The sequence below is a fragment of the Paroedura picta genome, chromosome 3 (genome assembly GCF_049243985.1).
Source record: "Paroedura picta isolate Pp20150507F chromosome 3, Ppicta_v3.0, whole genome shotgun sequence".
NCBI lineage: Eukaryota > Metazoa > Chordata > Lepidosauria > Squamata > Gekkonidae > Paroedura > Paroedura picta.
Genome location: NC_135371.1, coordinates 2614116 through 2630335, shown reverse-complemented (window position 1 = coordinate 2630335; position 16220 = coordinate 2614116). Strand labels below are relative to the sequence as shown.

General features: G+C 51.7%; 1 protein-coding gene and 1 long non-coding RNA gene across 2 annotated transcripts; one reads left to right on the top strand and one right to left on the bottom strand.

Annotated features, from left to right (window-relative positions):
* Positions 1 to 3969: 3969 nt before the first annotated feature.
* On the top strand, positions 3970 to 5110 carry LOC143834189 (uncharacterized). The gene is made up of 2 exons (XR_013229745.1): positions 3970 to 4203; positions 4849 to 5110. It is a non-coding gene; the product is annotated as an uncharacterized LOC143834189 (long non-coding RNA).
* On the bottom strand, positions 5097 to 11093 carry LOC143833939 (uncharacterized). The gene is made up of 6 exons (XM_077330291.1): positions 9837 to 11093; positions 9499 to 9585; positions 9218 to 9344; positions 8397 to 8519; positions 5678 to 8154; positions 5097 to 5463 (listed from the first exon to the last, which is right to left on the bottom strand). The coding sequence occupies exons 1-5, from the start codon at positions 10413 to 10415 to the stop codon at positions 6602 to 6604; spliced, it is 2469 nt and encodes an 822-aa protein (XP_077186406.1). The 5' UTR covers positions 10416 to 11093; the 3' UTR covers positions 5097 to 5463; positions 5678 to 6601.
* Between the last annotated feature and the right edge of the window lie 5127 nt (positions 11094 to 16220).

Sequence of the window (16220 nt, the reverse complement as noted above, 5' to 3'; positions counted from 1 at the left end):
TGCTCTTGGGATGCCCTTGAGTATTTCTCCAGCTTTTCTTCAGATGCGAGGCCATTGTCTGTCTCCCCCAAAAATCTCTCTTATGCTTCTGGCTTCTTTTGCAGATAGAAGAAGAGAGAAAGTGTCATTGTTATATGTGGAAGGAAATTCAGGAGTAAATATTATTTTGCAAGGATGGAGACTTGGCTAAACCGAAAGCCTACAATCTCAAGAGGGACATATCTGTGGCAACAGAGAGATGAGGACCTCGCCCCTTCCAGAGCCTCTCGCCCCATCTTTGCCTGAGGCTTTCCCTGGGCCTTGAGTCAGTGGTCCCCAACCCCCGGTCCGGGGACCAGTACCGGTCCGTGGATCAGTTGGTACCGGGCCGTGGCTCCTCCTCGTCCTTCTCCCCGGCTGCTGCCTTGAGGGCTGCCCTGCCACTCTGCCACCGGCTCACCTTTGGTGCTCTCCAGCGGCCACCATGGCTGGGGCTCCCCCTCGGCGTGGCACTGCACAGCTGCTGCTGGCAGCGCCCCCCAGCGGGCGGCGGGAAGTCAAGGGCTTTGGTGGGAGAGCAAGCGGAGTAGGGGCTCAGGTAAAAGACTACCCCCCTGGGGCCTCAGTAAAATTGTCAAGCGCTGACCGGTCCCTGGTGATAAAAAGGTTGGGGATGACTGCCTTGGGTAACAACCACAACACTGGCCTCGGCCCCCGAGCAAGTAGCAGGACGGGGGGCAAAACTGTTTTGCTATTCAAGATTTTGATTCGAGGTCATCCCAAAGGGAACAGTTTGCAGTTTTGGCACCTATGAAAGATCCTAACCTAGAAAGGAAAAATCCCCATAGTTCTCCAGCATGACTTCCTCACAGAGAGCTCTTTGTCCGGGATCCAGCAGGGCCCACTCGGCCTCGGTGAAAGAGACGGCCACCTCCTCAAAGGAAAAGGGACCCTGATAGGAAAGGCGAAACCATCAGAGATCACGCCAGGCAGAGATGGGAACAGTACGCGTTGCACAGCTTGGGAGCGGTGAAGACTCTCGCCCAGACACCCCGTGGAAACCGCAGGAGCAAAAGCCCCCTTCAGAAGAGAAGGGGGGCCCAGGGAGTCCCCCTCATCTCCCCTACCTGGACTTGTACAGCAGCCATCTTCGGATCTCCAAAAACATGACAGCTGAGCGGCCTCTCTCCACTGCCTGCTAGGGAAACCAAATGAGACAGGTGCTTGTTGTGACTACGTATCCCATTATCCTGTTTGTTGACGCACTGCCTTCGGAGGAGTCGGAAACCTCGCCCTGCCTCCACTCAGCCCGGCCTTCCACACTTTTCTCTACATTCTGTGAGAGGCACAAGAGAAGCACCCCTGAGCCTCAGGGGTGATAAATGATGCCCTCACATTCCAGGCTTCTGTGAGTCTTGAAATGCCCCCCGTGAACTCTGGAGCTCCAAAGGCACCCCTGGCAGATCACCACAGGAGAAAGGGGGTGGGGTGGAAAGGACATCGCAGGGCACGTCTCTCTCACATCTGGAAACTCAAGGGCAAGATCAGTGCGTTTTCAGAGCACCAGTTGTCATGCTCAGGCCCAACAGAGTTCTCCTGCCCCAAGCGGCACTTCCAGGCCCTCCCCAAATCTCCTGGGGGGGCCGGCCACGGCCTGCCATCCCTCCTCCAGCATCGAGTCTCCCACAGCAGCCGCCAGATGTGCATGGGGGGCACGGAGGCCGACCCATCCCGGGATTCTTGGACCCACAGCTCTGCTGCCCTGGAAGGGGGAGGCTCCCTTGATCCAGCTGGCTGAATAGCTCGGCCCAGGTCCATCGACCTTTGCTGTCTTGAGCCACCTTCAGGTCCTCTTAGGGAAGGAAGGTAAGATATGAATACTTTGATTAATGTTCAGGAATTGCCCTCCAAGAATTGATCTAATCTCCTTTTAGGGACATCAGAGTGCAAATTAAGTGCAAATTAAGTCTGTGTCGAATGAGGAACTTCTCAATTCTTTTCCTGACCTGAACTCTCCCATCCTCAGGTTCTCCAGGGGCCCCAATCGCACCCAGGCACGAGGAGTCCTTACCGCAGGAGAGGGCGTCTTGGACAGGCTCCACGGCCTGCTCCTGCTCCTCGTGCTCGGAGGAAGCTCCTTCTGCTTCAGAGGATGTGGCTTCTGTCTTCACGGATGGTCCCCACATCTGAAACAGCAGTGAGGGAGAGGGGCAAGAGACGGACTGGAAAACAGACCAAGGAATGGGTCCTGCCCCCACCCGCAGGCTCTGCACCCTACTGTCAGCAGACCGGAGGGATATGAAATTCCCTGGTAGATGAGGCTGCTGAAAGAGACTGTTTAATTTCCAGTTAGAATGATTAGCACTTGGAGAAATGTCACACAAAGAAACTTTAGGATAAGACCTGATACCATTGGTGGAACTGGACATACCTGGAGAGAAACCCCCTCACCTGCTCTGCCTGCCTCTTCTCCTCCGCCTGGCTCAGGAGGAAGCCTTCGGCCAGGGCCACCGCCTGGGAGCTGCTCTCCGGCCCGCATCCTCTCACCCAGCCCTGCATCTCCTGGGGCAGGAGGGCCAGGAACTGCTCCAGGATCACCAGGTCCAGCATCTGCTTCTTGGTGCTCCTCTCCGGCTCCAGCCAGCGGCTGCAAAATCCATGGAGCCGGCTGCAAACCTCTCGGGGCCCAGCGGCCTCCTGGTAGCGGAAGTGCCGGAATTGTTGGCTGTGTTCATCAGAGTTTATGGTGTCTGTAGCCAGGAGCTGTGGCACAGGGATGTCCCAGAATCCTACATCAATCCCAGCTTTGGTTGGAGGGGGACCTTTGCTTGCTGTCTTGATGCTTCCAGGTCCTTCTGGGTCCTGCTCTTTCATCTCCTTCCCCTTTTCTTGGGTCGCCCCCAACTCTGGAAAGATCCCTTTATTCACTTGGCTATGAAAAGAGGCTTCTTCCTGGGGGGGGGCAGGGAGAGACAGACAGCTATATTTCAAAGGAAAATTAGAAAGGATGGAGAGACACCACTGAGCACCACAAATCTTCACGTGCTCAGGAGACAAGTGAGACAGAGAAGAAATGCTTGTAGGTAACATTTTGGACTTTGAGAATAAAATCTGATTTCCAACTGATAGCTTAAGTAGCATTTTTACACATTATTGAATTTGTTGTTACTTACAGCTTATTATATGATTAAAGTTGAATCAGCTCATTCAGGTTAGGATGTGCAAGAACTTGGGTGGGAAGGGTGTCTACGCTTGCTCTCTTCCCCATTCCAGGTCCTTCCGGGTCCTGCCCTCCCATCTCCGTCCCCTTCTCTTGGGTCACCTCTGATGCTGGAGAGACACCTTTGGTTACGCAGGGAGGCTTCTCCCTGGAGGGAACAGCAACACATGAAAAGGAAAAATAACAAGAGCAGAGAGAGGCCACTGAGCATCACAAGCCTTCCCCTGCTCAGGAGACCCATGAGAACTGCCTGGGGGGGGGTCAGAGCAGAAGTCCTTCTTGTCCAGATTTAACATCATTCTGCCCAATGGCATAGCAGGCTGTTCTGCATATGTCTCCTTGGTTCTTTGGGGAAGTTCTGTGTCTCGGTTTGGCTCAGTCTGTCCAAGGGGCTTGTTCTTAAGGCAAGCTGAAGCCCCAAAAGGACAAGAGGGAACGGTGACTCCTTCACCACTGCCTGTATCTCTTCCCCAGGCAAGCAGCCAAGTTCCCAACTAATCCCACGCCTCCCACGTCCCCAAACATGGTCTTTCCCAATATGCCCCTCCCCAAATGTGCAGGATTGTCCCCTCCGGGAGTTGGCAACCCCATGCAAACCAGGGTGGGAAGGAGCCCGCCTCCCTCCCTCCCACCCACCCAAGATCTCCAGCTTCACCCTCCAGCGCCTTACCTGGGAGTAAACCTTTCCTGGATCGGGGCCGCCAGGCTGCCTCCTGCTGCTGCATCCCCGGAGCCTTTGCTGGCCCCTCAACCCCCAGTAAGAAGCCGCCTCCTCCTTCCCCCTCCGCCCTCGCTCGGCCTCTCTAGCAAAAGACTCCCTGGGCTTAACCCCTTCCGTGCTGCAGGCAAATGAAAAATGCAGCCTGCCTCCTCTCCCGCGGCGCTTCAGCCCGGCTGCCATCAGCAGCACCCACTAAGGTTGTTCAGTGGGTCTCCTCTGGAGTCACTCTGCGCATTGTGCCGCCCTGCTTATTCGTGACTCACTTGGGCATCCAACCCAAAATGTAAAGAATAATTTAAGATTTACAAATAAGGACCAAGGAAATGCGAACAAGGGCCTGGGAACCAACCTCAGCCTCTTCGCAGAAGGACCGTGAAGTTCCACTGGGCAGCATCAGATGAAGCTTTTGCTTGCTCACTCCGTGTTGCCCCACGAGAGAAAACGCAGCCCCCCCCCCCCCCCCCGAAAGTGCAGGTCTGGGAATTTCTAAGAACACCTGAGTGGGGGACAGAGTCTGTATTCCAAGAAAGGAGGCTGGTTTTGAAATAGTAAAAACTAAATTTGTGGCTGGGTTCTTAATTGAAAAAAAATCTTGCTGCCTTTGGGAATGAATCTCTGTGATAGGATTTAGTCTTCATAGAATCCCAGGCAGAGTAAGTGGGGAAGTTTTGCTTTGAGATAAGGTTGCTGTATCAGTAGCAATCAGCTTGTTTTTCCCTGGGGCAGTTATTGTTTTCCTTGAAATAATCATTCAGTTTTCTTTCAGTCACTGTTAGCCATGTTTACTTATATTCAGTTAAAAAACATGAAGAACACTTATACAGCTTAGACACTTTTTTTGTCTCAATTGGTAAAAGCAAATAGATTCAATCTCTCGCATTTTCACTGAAGAAAACTATGTTCATAACACACACTTCTTTTGTTGCAGTGACTTCTTGAGACAGTCCTTCCCAGAGGCCGAAACGTAGAGAAGCATTCACCGACCAAGAGATTCTCTGATCTGCCTCTTAACTGACACAGCATAACAATTCTCTCAACAGGCACCACTCCTGCCTCCAATATGAAGAGTGCTCATTGTCGATTATAAAGGTTCAATTTGTCAAGTTTTTATATTATCTTGGTATGAGTTTCAATCATTTATGTCATCTTTATATTTCTTTTGACATAAATTAAATTTTTCAGAAACATCAGCTCTTTTGAGTGGGTACCTTTTTTCTTTGTGAAGTTTCTCTGGATCACGTTTCACAGGTTGCTGTGGGACTTCATCAGCCAGCGTCTAGGCAGGTAAGCTCCATCAGAGATCACCAGTGCTGGGACGAGGAAACTGGGGCTTCCCAGCACAAGCAGCCCCACATCCATAGCAGAGGGTCAGTTGGAGTTTCCGAAAACGAAGGCGTCTTTCATCCTCCACTCCAACCCACCCCTGTGTCGATGAAGCAGCCAGTGAAACCGATCACTCCCTGCAGAAGAATTGAGCAGGAAAAGGTGATTCCATCTCCTCCGTGCAAGGATTGGGACACGACACCCGTCCAGGCATGCAAAACTGTCCATATTTTGTAGAGGGGAAAAAATAAGGGAAGAATGAATGAATGAATGAATGAATGAATGAATGAATGAATGAATGAATGACACATCAAGATGTAGAGAGAACACCATGGTGTTCGCTGCTTGTTTTTCGCAGATTGATAGAATGTGATTGCGTTATAACATTCACAGACGGTCACAAAAAGGGAGAAGAATGTGAAAAGAAGGCTTACCTTTCCCCTCTCTGTGCCCAGGCAGACGGTCTTCCTGTAAGGCTCAGCCTCCAGCATGAAGCACATCTCCAGGGGAAACTCCAGTGCCAAACTGCTGACTCACACAGTGGTTGGAGGTGGTATTGGCCAAATACCACAATGCAGTCAACAACGATCTTTGCAGTTGGAATTGAGGAATGCAGCCGGGAGGTCCGTCTCTCCATATGCCCTCTCAGCACAGACATGATTTGCTGGAAGGTGTTGCAGGTCATCCTGAACTTGCGGATCCACTGACCATTGCTCCTGGCTGGGATCACAAAGTTCTCCCACCAGTCTGTCCTTTGTTCCTGGGTCCGGCATTCCTTGGGGTAACGCATTCTCGTCAACCCGTGAGATCTGCTCCTTGAAGCACACCTTCTCCAATGACGGCTTTCAGCCAGCAGATGCACCTCCAAGAAATGGATGTTTCCCATATGGTGGAGCTGATGTTCTCTACTGAGCAAAGATCTCAGGTAGAATGAACAGGCATCCATGGTGGATGTCGAAATGGCAGTCATCAGATTCATAATTGCACAACACTGCCGATCAGCCTCTGATCTAGTGTGTCTTCTGGCATGCTTGTTCAGTTCTGCTGACAATTAGGGCCACTTAAAAAAAAACTGGAGCCAATGTGATTTCAGATATGGGGGGGCCGAGGAGACCCCAAAGCAAAAGAATGGCTAGGGACACATGATATAACGATATTGGACACATGACAAAGAAAAAAGACTGCCAGGAAGTTTCCTTTTCCTGTCTCTCGCCTTAAGTGCAGAAAGGCAGACTCAATTCAGAACAAAAAAGGGGGGAAAGGAAGGCAAATGCTCTCAATGCGGACCTCTGGGGAACAACTGCAAACTATATAAACAGGAGTGATCTCCACATAAGCTGATCCTGAAGATTTCCATGCTAAGTGAAGCTTTCCCCACACTCTGACCATTCAAAACATTTCTCTCCTATGTGAGTTTTTTGGTGCAGTTGAAGACTGGCATTCCGAGTGAATTTCTTTTTGCACATGGAGCATTCAAAAGGTTTCTCCCCTGTGTGGGTTCTCTGATGCTGCTGAAGAATGCCAAGCCGACTAAATCTTGTTCCACACACTGAACATTCAAAAGGTTTCTCTCCTGTGTGGGTTCTCTGATGTTGTAGAAGATAGCCACTCCGACTGAATCTTGTTCCACACACTGAGCATTCGAATGGTTTCTCCCCTGTGTGGGTTCTTAAATGCAATTGAAGACTGCCCTTCCCACTAAATCTCTTTCCACACTCTGAACATTCAAAAGTTTTTTCACCCGTGTGGATTCGTTGATGCAGCTGAAGATGGTCACTCCAACTGAATGTCTTTCCACACACTGAGCATTCAAAAGGTTTCTCGCCTGTGTGCGTGCTTTGATGCACTTGAAGACTGGCCTTCCTACTAAATCTCTTTCCACACTCTGAACATTCAAAAGGTTTCTCCCCTGTGTGGGTTCTCAGATGCTGTTGAAGATGGCCACTCTGATTGAATCTCATTCCACACTCTGAACATTCAAAAGGGTTCTCCCCTGTGTGGATTCTTTGATGCAGCTGAAGGTCATCACTCCAACTGAATTTCTTTCCACACTCTGAGCATTCAAAAGGTTTCTCCCCTGTGTGGATTCTTTGATGCACTCGAAGACTGGCCTTCCTACTAAACCTCTTTCCACACTCAGAGCATTCAAAAGGCTTCTCCCCTGTGTGAGTTCTTTGGTGCTGTTGAAGACTGCCACTCTGACTGAAGCTCTTTCCACACTCAGAGCACTCAAAAGCTTTCCCCTCTTTGTGGATTCTTAGATGCAGCTGAAGACTGCCTTTTCCACTAAATTTCTTTCCACACTCAGAGCACTCGAAAGGTTTCTCCCCTGTATGGGTCCTTTGATGCAGCTGAAGACGGCCACTCCGACTGAATCCTTTCCCACACTCTGAGCATTCAAAAGGGTTCTCCCCTGTATGGGTTCTCTGATGTTCTTGAAGATAGTCACTCCTCTTGAATTTCTTTCCACACTCAGAGCATTCGAAAGGTTTCTCCCCTGTGTGGGTTCTTTGATGCCGTTGAAGTCTGCCATTTAAACTGAATTTCTTGCCACACACTACGCATTCAAAGGGTTTATTTTCTTTGTGAGTTTCTTGATGCTTTTGAAGTTCGCCACACCTAATAAATCTCTCTGTGCATTCAAACGGTTTCTCCCCTCTTTCAATTACTTGGTACAGAAGCAGCTGTGACCTGTATCTGAAGTGATTTTCATACTGAATGGATGGCCTTGCCTTCATGAGTCTATTCTTCAGAAAACGTACTTTAAATTTTCTTCCTTCTCTTTTCTCAACTTTCTTTCTCTTAGGTCTACCTTGAGTTCTGACTTTTTCTTTCAAGTCTTCGTTTTTAACTTGAGCTGAAAACTGCTGTTCTAATTTCTTACCCTCCTCGTTCCTCTGATCATCTTCGACTGGAATAAAGAGAGAGCCCATTAACACCTGGGAGGGCAGGTAAGGTCCAAAGGAATCCCTGTTCTTCCATCCCCTCAAGTGGCCCTCCTGTCCCCCTCCCTCCCCCCAGAAGATCTCCCCCCACTCCTTTCTGAGCTGGCTCCATGATTGTCCCGAAGCCAATGTTGCTCAGAAGTGAGTCCAAATTCCCCCAATGCTAATCTTTGCCTGCTCCCTTGACATAACCATGAAGGAGACTCACTCTCAGCCAGCTCACTTGGAAAAGAAATCTGCTCTTGGGATCCTCTTGAGAAACTCTCCAGCCTTTCTTCAGATGCGAGGCCATTGCCTGGCTCCACCAAAGTCTCTCTAATGCTTCTGGCTTCTTTTGCAGAGAGAGAGAGAGAGAAAAAAGTGATAATTATTATATGGGGAGGGAAAGAAACTGATGAGTAAATATTCTTTTGCAAGGATGGAAGTCTGGTCCAACTCAGAGCCCACAATCCCAAGGGGAACAGATCTGTGGGGCAAAGTGCCCTAGTTACTCCCAAGGGGTAGTGGGACCATGAAGTGGCCAGGTCCAACTTGCAGGTGTTTCCCATTTGAGCCTCCCTGCAGCCATCATCCTTATCTTGTTAAGGCCAGACCCCAGAAGGTGGTAACTGGTTATGTCATGACTGGGTTTTGCTCAACATGGGGAGAGCTGGGTCTGACCATACATTCCCCTGGAAGGTCTGTTCAAGGCCTGCATTTATCTATTTCTTGGTTCGTTCTGGCAGAGATCTGGCCCAATGTTTTGGTTTGTCCATGAGAGTGGGCAAAGTTGTAAAATGTTATCTGCTCTGCAAGAGAGGTTTTGCCTTTTGGCAACACAGAAGTGAGGATCTGGTCCCTTCCTGAGTCTCTCTGAGGGCCCCTCACGCCACCTTCTCTAGCTTGGGTGACGGTCACAGCACTGCCTCAGTTGTCCCTGTGCAAGTAACAGGACAGGCATCAAAACAATGTTCTGCTATTCAAGGCTTTGATTCAAGGTCATCCCAAGGGCAGCAATTCACACCTTTGGCACCTAGGAAAGATCCTTACCCAGAAAGTCTACATTCCCATAGATCTCCAGAATCACTTCCTTGCAGAGAGCTCTTTGTTCTGAATCCAGCAGGGCCCACTCTGCCTCGGTGAAATAGACTGCCACCTCCTCAAAGGAAACGGGACGCTGGAGGGAAGAGCCAATTCCCTCGTTAGAAGTCATGCCAGGGTGAGAGGGCACACTGGAAGTATAGCTCTCACCCAGACACCTTGTTGAAACCGCAGAAGCAAAAAGCCCCTTCAGAAAAGGACTTTGGCTGTCCCCTGCCCATCTCCCCTACCTGGACACGATCCTGCTGCCCTTGCTCCAAGGAAGCTCCTTCTGCCTCAGAGAATGCGGCTTCTGTCTTCACAGGTGGTCCCCATGTCTGAAACAGCAGCAAGGGAAAAAGGTAAGAGATGGGATGGAAAAGAGACCAAGGGATGGGTCCTGCCCCCCTCCCAGACTCTGCACCCTCCCATCAACAACACTGGTGAGATTTATCTGGACGGATAAGACATTTTCTTGTAGAAGAGACGGATGGAGGAGGCCATTGGAGAAATATCACTCAAGCAAACTTTAGGATGTGGCCTAAAATCATTGCTTGAATTGGAGATACCTGGAGAGAAACCCCCTCACCTGCTCGGCCTGCCTCTTCTCCTCCGCCTGGCTCAGGAGGAAGCCTTCGGCCAGGGCCACCGCCTGGGAGCTGCTCTCCGGCCCGCATCCTCTCACCCAGCCCTGCATCTCCTGGGGCAGGAGGGCCAGGAACTGCTCCAGGATCACCAGGTCCAGGATCTGCTGCTTGGTGTGCCTCTCTGGCTCCAGCCAGCGGTTGCAAAGTCCGTGGAGCCGGCTGCAAGCCTCTCGGGGCCCCTTGGCCTCCTGGTAGCGGAACTGCCGGAAGCGTCGGCTGTGTACATCAGAGGCCATGGTGTCCGTAGTCAGGACCTCCAGCACGGGGATTTCCCAGAATTCAGTACCACTCCCAGCTTGGGTGGGAGGGGGGCCTTGGCTTGCTGTCTTGCCTGTTCCAGGTCCTTCTGGGTCCTGCCCACCAATCTCCTTCCCCTTCTCTTGGGTCACCTCTGAACGTGAAAAGATTCCTTTATTCCCTAGGCTATGCACAGAGGTCTCTCCCTGGGGGGAACAGAGAGAGACAGACAGCAACGTGTCAAAAGGAAATTTTATAAAGCATGAAGAGACACCGCTGAACATCTCAGATTTTCATAGCCTCAGGAGATGAGTGAGAACTGCCCTGATGGGTCAGAGTAAAAGTGCTTCTTGTCGTTTGTAGCCCAGATTTAATATCATTTTGCTGCACTACACAGCAAGGTATTTTACATACGGCTCCTTGGTTCTTTGGGAAAGTGAAGTCTCTCTGTCCAAGGGGCCAGCCCTTAAGGTAAACCGAAGCCCCAAAAGGACAAGAGGGAAAGGTTAGGGATCCTGGAGGCCAGAGCCCCACTGGAGGGGGAGACCAGGAGGGCTCCAAGGTTTGCAGCAATGGAAGGCCCTGTCGGAGGCCAGAAACCGCGGAAATGCCCGGAGTCTGCGGGAGACTTTCCTCAGCTTCACTTCTGAGAAAGAATCCCCACTGAGGAGAAGCCACAGAAATGCCTGGACAACAGCCTGACTTCCCGTGGAAGAATCCGCACAGGAAAGGAGCCACATAAGGCCAGGAGGGTGGGAAAACTCCTCCCCCTCCCCCTCCTGGCCAAACGACGCCCTCCTCTTCCGAGCGCCCCCCCCACGTCCTGTGGCCCTCCAGATGGTGGCAGGGGCTCATGGGAACTGTAGTCCATGGACACCTGGAGGACCACAGGCTGGAATGCGCAGCGGCGGACTGGCCCTTCCTGGCAGGTGGCTGGTCTGGCACGGGAAGGCGCTGAGCCCCCCCCCAAAAAAAAACAACACCCCCCCTCCGCTTGCGTAGCGGGGAAACCCGGTTGCCAGCCTACAGGAGACCGCCCTGGAGAAACGGGCCCCCTCCCCGGCCTGCCCCCCCCTCTGGGGCCACCGCCCCGGCCGGCCGTCCCCGGGACCCCTCCCCCAATGGGCCGGCAGCCCAATGCCTCACCTGCCGGGCCCCGCCGCCCTCCCGAGCCCTCCCGGCCACGCCTGGCCGCCCTTCCGCCTCCCCCCCGCCCCTCCCCGCAGCGCTAATCCGGCCCTCCGGCAGGCAGGCAGGCAGAGGGGGGAGGGCAGGGAGGGAGCCCGGGGGGAGGGGGAGGCCGGAGTGGGGCCCGCCCCCTTGCAGCCCCCCCCCGCCCCCCGGGAAGAGGGTCTCGCTTGCTCAGAGGCGTCCAGCAGCAGGGTAGCCCCGTTGGGAGGGAGAAGCCTTGGGGGGCAGGCGCCCTCCCCCTCCCCCCCCCCGGCAGGGCTGTCTCCCAAGGGAGAGGCTCCGGGGACCTTCCCCAACCTTGCCTCGAAGGGGCCGACCGGGGCTGGGCACGAGGGGAGCTCCCGCGGAATGAAAGAGGGTCTCATTGAGCCTTCTGCACTCCACAGCAATCCCGTTTGTTCTCCTGCAGGCGCAGCTGGGGGTGCCGAGAGGGGGGCCTCTGGGCTCTGGGGGGTGACTCCTTCACGCGCCTACACTGCAAGGCTGGTGGGAGAGCTCCCTCTGGCAGGCCCTCATCCGCCCGGTGGGGCCAGGACAGGGAAGGGCCCGGTTGAGGCCGGAGGAGCTTCCCTGGGGCCCGGGATCAGCAGCGTGCCGGTGCCTGCGGGAGGCCATGCTCTTTGAGGCCCCCCTCGGGTACTCGGGGCCCGGACCGCCTAGGGCCTCGGAGGGGATTACCAGAACCTGAAGCCTTATCCGGTGTTCAGCTGGTAGCCGGAGCAGCTGTGGGAGCCCAGGCCGGATGGGGGCCTTCCAAGAGGTTCCTCTGAGAATTTTGGTGGCTGCCTTCTGGACCAGGTGTCGTTTTGGGTAGGCCCACATAGAGCGAGTCACAGAAATCCAGCCTTGAGGTGGCCACCGTCTGGATTATTGTGGTTAGGTAGGTGTTTTGGGACCAGACAGGGCACTAGTAGCTTGGCTTGGCGTAGGTGGAAGTACGCTAGCCGTGCTACTCTGGTGACCTGTCCCTCCATGGAGAGGAAGGAGTCGAAGATCACGCCCAGATTCCTTGGACCGCTTCCAAGCCTACTGTGGGTTTGAACCCAGATCCACCAAGTCATAACCAAACACTCTGGCTCTTGAATTTAACTGACACAGGAGACCTGGTATAATGAGCCCCCAGGAGAGCAAAGGGTTCTGGCAGAGCCTGCAAAACAGAGCTCTTCCGCCAGGTCTTTGGTGGAGGCCAGGCCTAGGAACAATGGGGGGTCCCCTCCTCCGGCTACGCTGTAACATCATGCAAACTGCATACCCTGAGGTGGTTGCTGGTTGGGGGCTGGGGGGGGATTATGTTGCCATCTTACCTCTGTTTTACATACGGTTTAATTGAGGCCTTTATGGGTATGTGTAAGCTGCTACAAGTATCCAGAGAATGGCGAGCTAAAATCCCAACAATGTAATTGGACCAGGGCCACGGCAGGCACAGAAAGGGGACTTAAGACTCCTGACCCCCACCATATCTTCTCGAAATAGCCAAAAGAGCTATTTAGCCAAAATAGCCAAAAAGAGAGAGCTCAGACAACTGAGAGCACGTGGAGAGAGCTACTGGGGAGAGTTGCTGCTGACCAGGTGAGGCTATTGTGCTGCCTGGGTGAGGTGATTGCTGGGTAATTGTTGGGAGGATTAAAAAGGGCTACTCCTCACCAGAGGCAGAGCTCAGACAACTGAGAGCACGTGGAGAGAGCTACTGGGGAGAGTTGCTGCTGACCAGGTGAGGCTATTGTGCTGCCTGGGTGAGGTGATTGCTGGGTAATTGTTGGGAGGATTAAAAAGGGCTACTCCTCACCAGAGGCACGAGCCTTTGGCAAGAGACAAAGGGCTCTTGGCCTGTGGCTCTTAGCCTGGGGTTCTTGGCCGAGCAATTAGAATCAGTAGATTATATCAGTAGATTATATTTCCCTAGTACTTGCACTGCCTAGACATTACAATGGACCTCCAGGACACTCATCCCATCATCTGCAGTGAGTGTGACATGATTGCCTTCCTCCCAGAAGACAAGATGGACTACAGCTGCCCCAAGTGTAAGCTGGTAAAACTTTTGGAGGAAAAGATTAGGGGATTAGAAAACAAAATTATTACTCTGACCCAAAGCAAGAAAGGGGAGGAGTTCGTAGTCCAGAGCTCTGCAACATGGAATAAAGAGAATAAAGAGAATACAACCAGTCCTGAAGAGGACAAGGAGATTGACCACAATAGGGAGCCTCTGCAGGCAGTTCGGAAAAAGACTGAACGGCGAAGGGCGAGACAGTTCTCGGGGCCTTTGGAGCTCCAGAATAGATTTCAGGCCCTTGCAGAGGAGGTGCAAAGGTCAACAAGGGAAGAGGTCCCAAAACAAACTCTAAGACAAAGGGAAGAGGCCACGGGGACAGAAGGAAATGGAGTTGAGAAGAAAAAAAAAAGGAGAGTACTGGTAATTGGAGACTCCCTGCTAAGAGGAATGGATCGCCACGTGGCTGGGCCCGACCCCCTAACCCGAGAGGTGTGTTGCTTGCCAGGGGCAAAAATTAAAGATGTTTCAGAAAGGCTGCCCAAACTCCTCAAATCTACGGATCGCTACCCATTTGTGATGGTCCATGTGGGAACGAATGACATGTCCCTGAATACCATCGCTCCTATTAAAAAAGACTATCAAGATCTGGGGAGGAAGCTCAAGCAAATGGGGGCACAAGTGGTATTCTCTTCAATCTTGCCTGTCAAGGGAAGAGGAATGCGTCGGGAGAGGAAGATAATGGAGGTGAATCACTGGCTGCGTAGTTGGTGCCGGCAGGAGAGATTTGGTTTCTGGGACCATGGGATAGGCTTTCTTGAGGAAGGCCTACTAGCACCTGATGGACTGCACTTATCAAAACTGGGGAAGAATGTGTTTGGCAGGAACCTGGGGAGATTCATCAGGAGAGCTTTAAACTAAAGCCACTAGGGGAAGGAGACGATCAACATAGGGAGTGTATGGAAGGAAAACTATCGGAGGCAGCCCAACCGGCAAGGCCAGCTCATAGGGAACCAAAAGTAAAAGGATTCAGATGTCTTTATACTAACGCCCGAAGCATGGGCAATAAAAAGGAAGAGCTGGAACTTCTCATGCTGATGGAAAGGTATGATCTAGTAGGCATCACAGAAACTTGGTGGAATGATTCTCATGACTGGAATGTAATGGTGGATGGATATGAACTGTTCAGAAAAAACAGAATAGATCGAAGAGGTGGAGGAGTGGCACTGTATGTGAGAAAAGGGCTTACCTGTCAGGAAATTCTAGTGAAGGAGAGCATATCTACAGTGGAAAGCATCTGGGTGAAAATAAGCGAGGGGAAAACAAACAGTGTGGTGGTTGGTGTCTGCTACCGACCGCCTGACCAACGAGAGGATGTGGATGCTGCACTTTGTGAGCAGCTTGAGAAAATATCCAAACGGCAGGACCTTGTCATCATGGGTGACTTCAATTTCCCAGATGTGTGCTGGGAAACAAACTCTGCGAAGCGTCCTCAGTCATGCAAGTTTCTGACCTGCCTGGCTGACAATTTCATTTATCAAATGGTAGATGAACCCACAAGAGGTTCAGCCATACTGGACTTAATACTGACCAACAGGCAAGAGTTGGTGGATGAGGTGAAGGAGGTGGGGACCCTAGGGGGAAGTGACCATGTCCTCATAGAATTCCTTTTGAGATGGGGAGCCAAGGAAGCTTGTAGCCAGACGCGGATGTTGGATTTTCGTAGGGCAAACTTTAATAAACTCAGAGACATGATGAGTGTCATACCATGGACGAGAATGCTGGAAGGGAAGGGAGCATGTGAAGGGTGGGCGCTACTCAAACAAGAGCTATTGCATGCTCAATCAATGACTATTCCAGAAAGACGAAAACACTGCAGGAGCTCTAAGAAGCCTATTTGGATGAACAGAGAACTTCAAGAGGAACTAAGAAAGAAAAGGAAAATGTTCAGGAAATGGAGGGAAGGACAGAGCTCTAAAGAAGAGTACCTACAGGTTACTAGGCACTGTAGATCAATCATCAGAAAGGCCAAAGCTGAGAGTGAGCTAAGATTGGCCAGGGAAGCCCATTGTAACAAGAAAAGATTTTTCAGTTACGTGAGGAGCAAACGTAAAGTAAAGGAGGCAATAGGCCCGCTGTTGGGTGCGGATGGACAAACTCTAACGAAAGATGCAGAGAAAGCAGAAAGGCTTAGTGCCTATTTTACATCTGTTTTTTCCCACAGGTCTATGTGTTTAGGCACATCTAGAGATGGCTGTAGCCAAAGGATAGTGTCTGGGTGGCAGGTTAACATGGATAGAGAGGTGGTCGAGAGGCATTTAGCTGCACTGGATGAGTTCAAATCCCCTGGTCCAGATGAAATGCACCCGAGAGTACTCAAAGAACTTTCCAGAGAACTTGCACAGCCCTTGTCCATCATCTTCGGAACCTCTTTAAGGACTGGAGATGTCCCGGAGGACTGGAAAAGAGCAAACGTTATTCCGATCTTCAAAAAAGGGAGGAAGGATGACCCGGGAAACTACAGACCAGTGAGTCTGACCTCTGTTGTGGGGAAGATAATGGAGCAGATATTAAAGGGAGCGATCTGCAAACATCTGGAGGACAATTTGGTGATCCAAGGAAGTCAGCATGGATTTGTCTCCAACAGGTCCTGCCAGACCAACCTAGTTTCCTTTTTTGACCAAGTAACAGGTTTGCTGGATCGGGGAAATTCGGTTGATGTCATTTACTTGGATTTTAGTAAAGCTTTTGACAAGGTTCCCCATGATGTTCTGATGGATAAGTTGAAGGACTGCAATCTGGATTTTCAGATCGTTAGGTGGATAGGGAATTGGTTAGAGAACCGCACTCAAAGAGTTGTTGTCAATGGTGTTTCATCAGACTGGAGAGAGGTGAGTAGCGGGGTACCTCA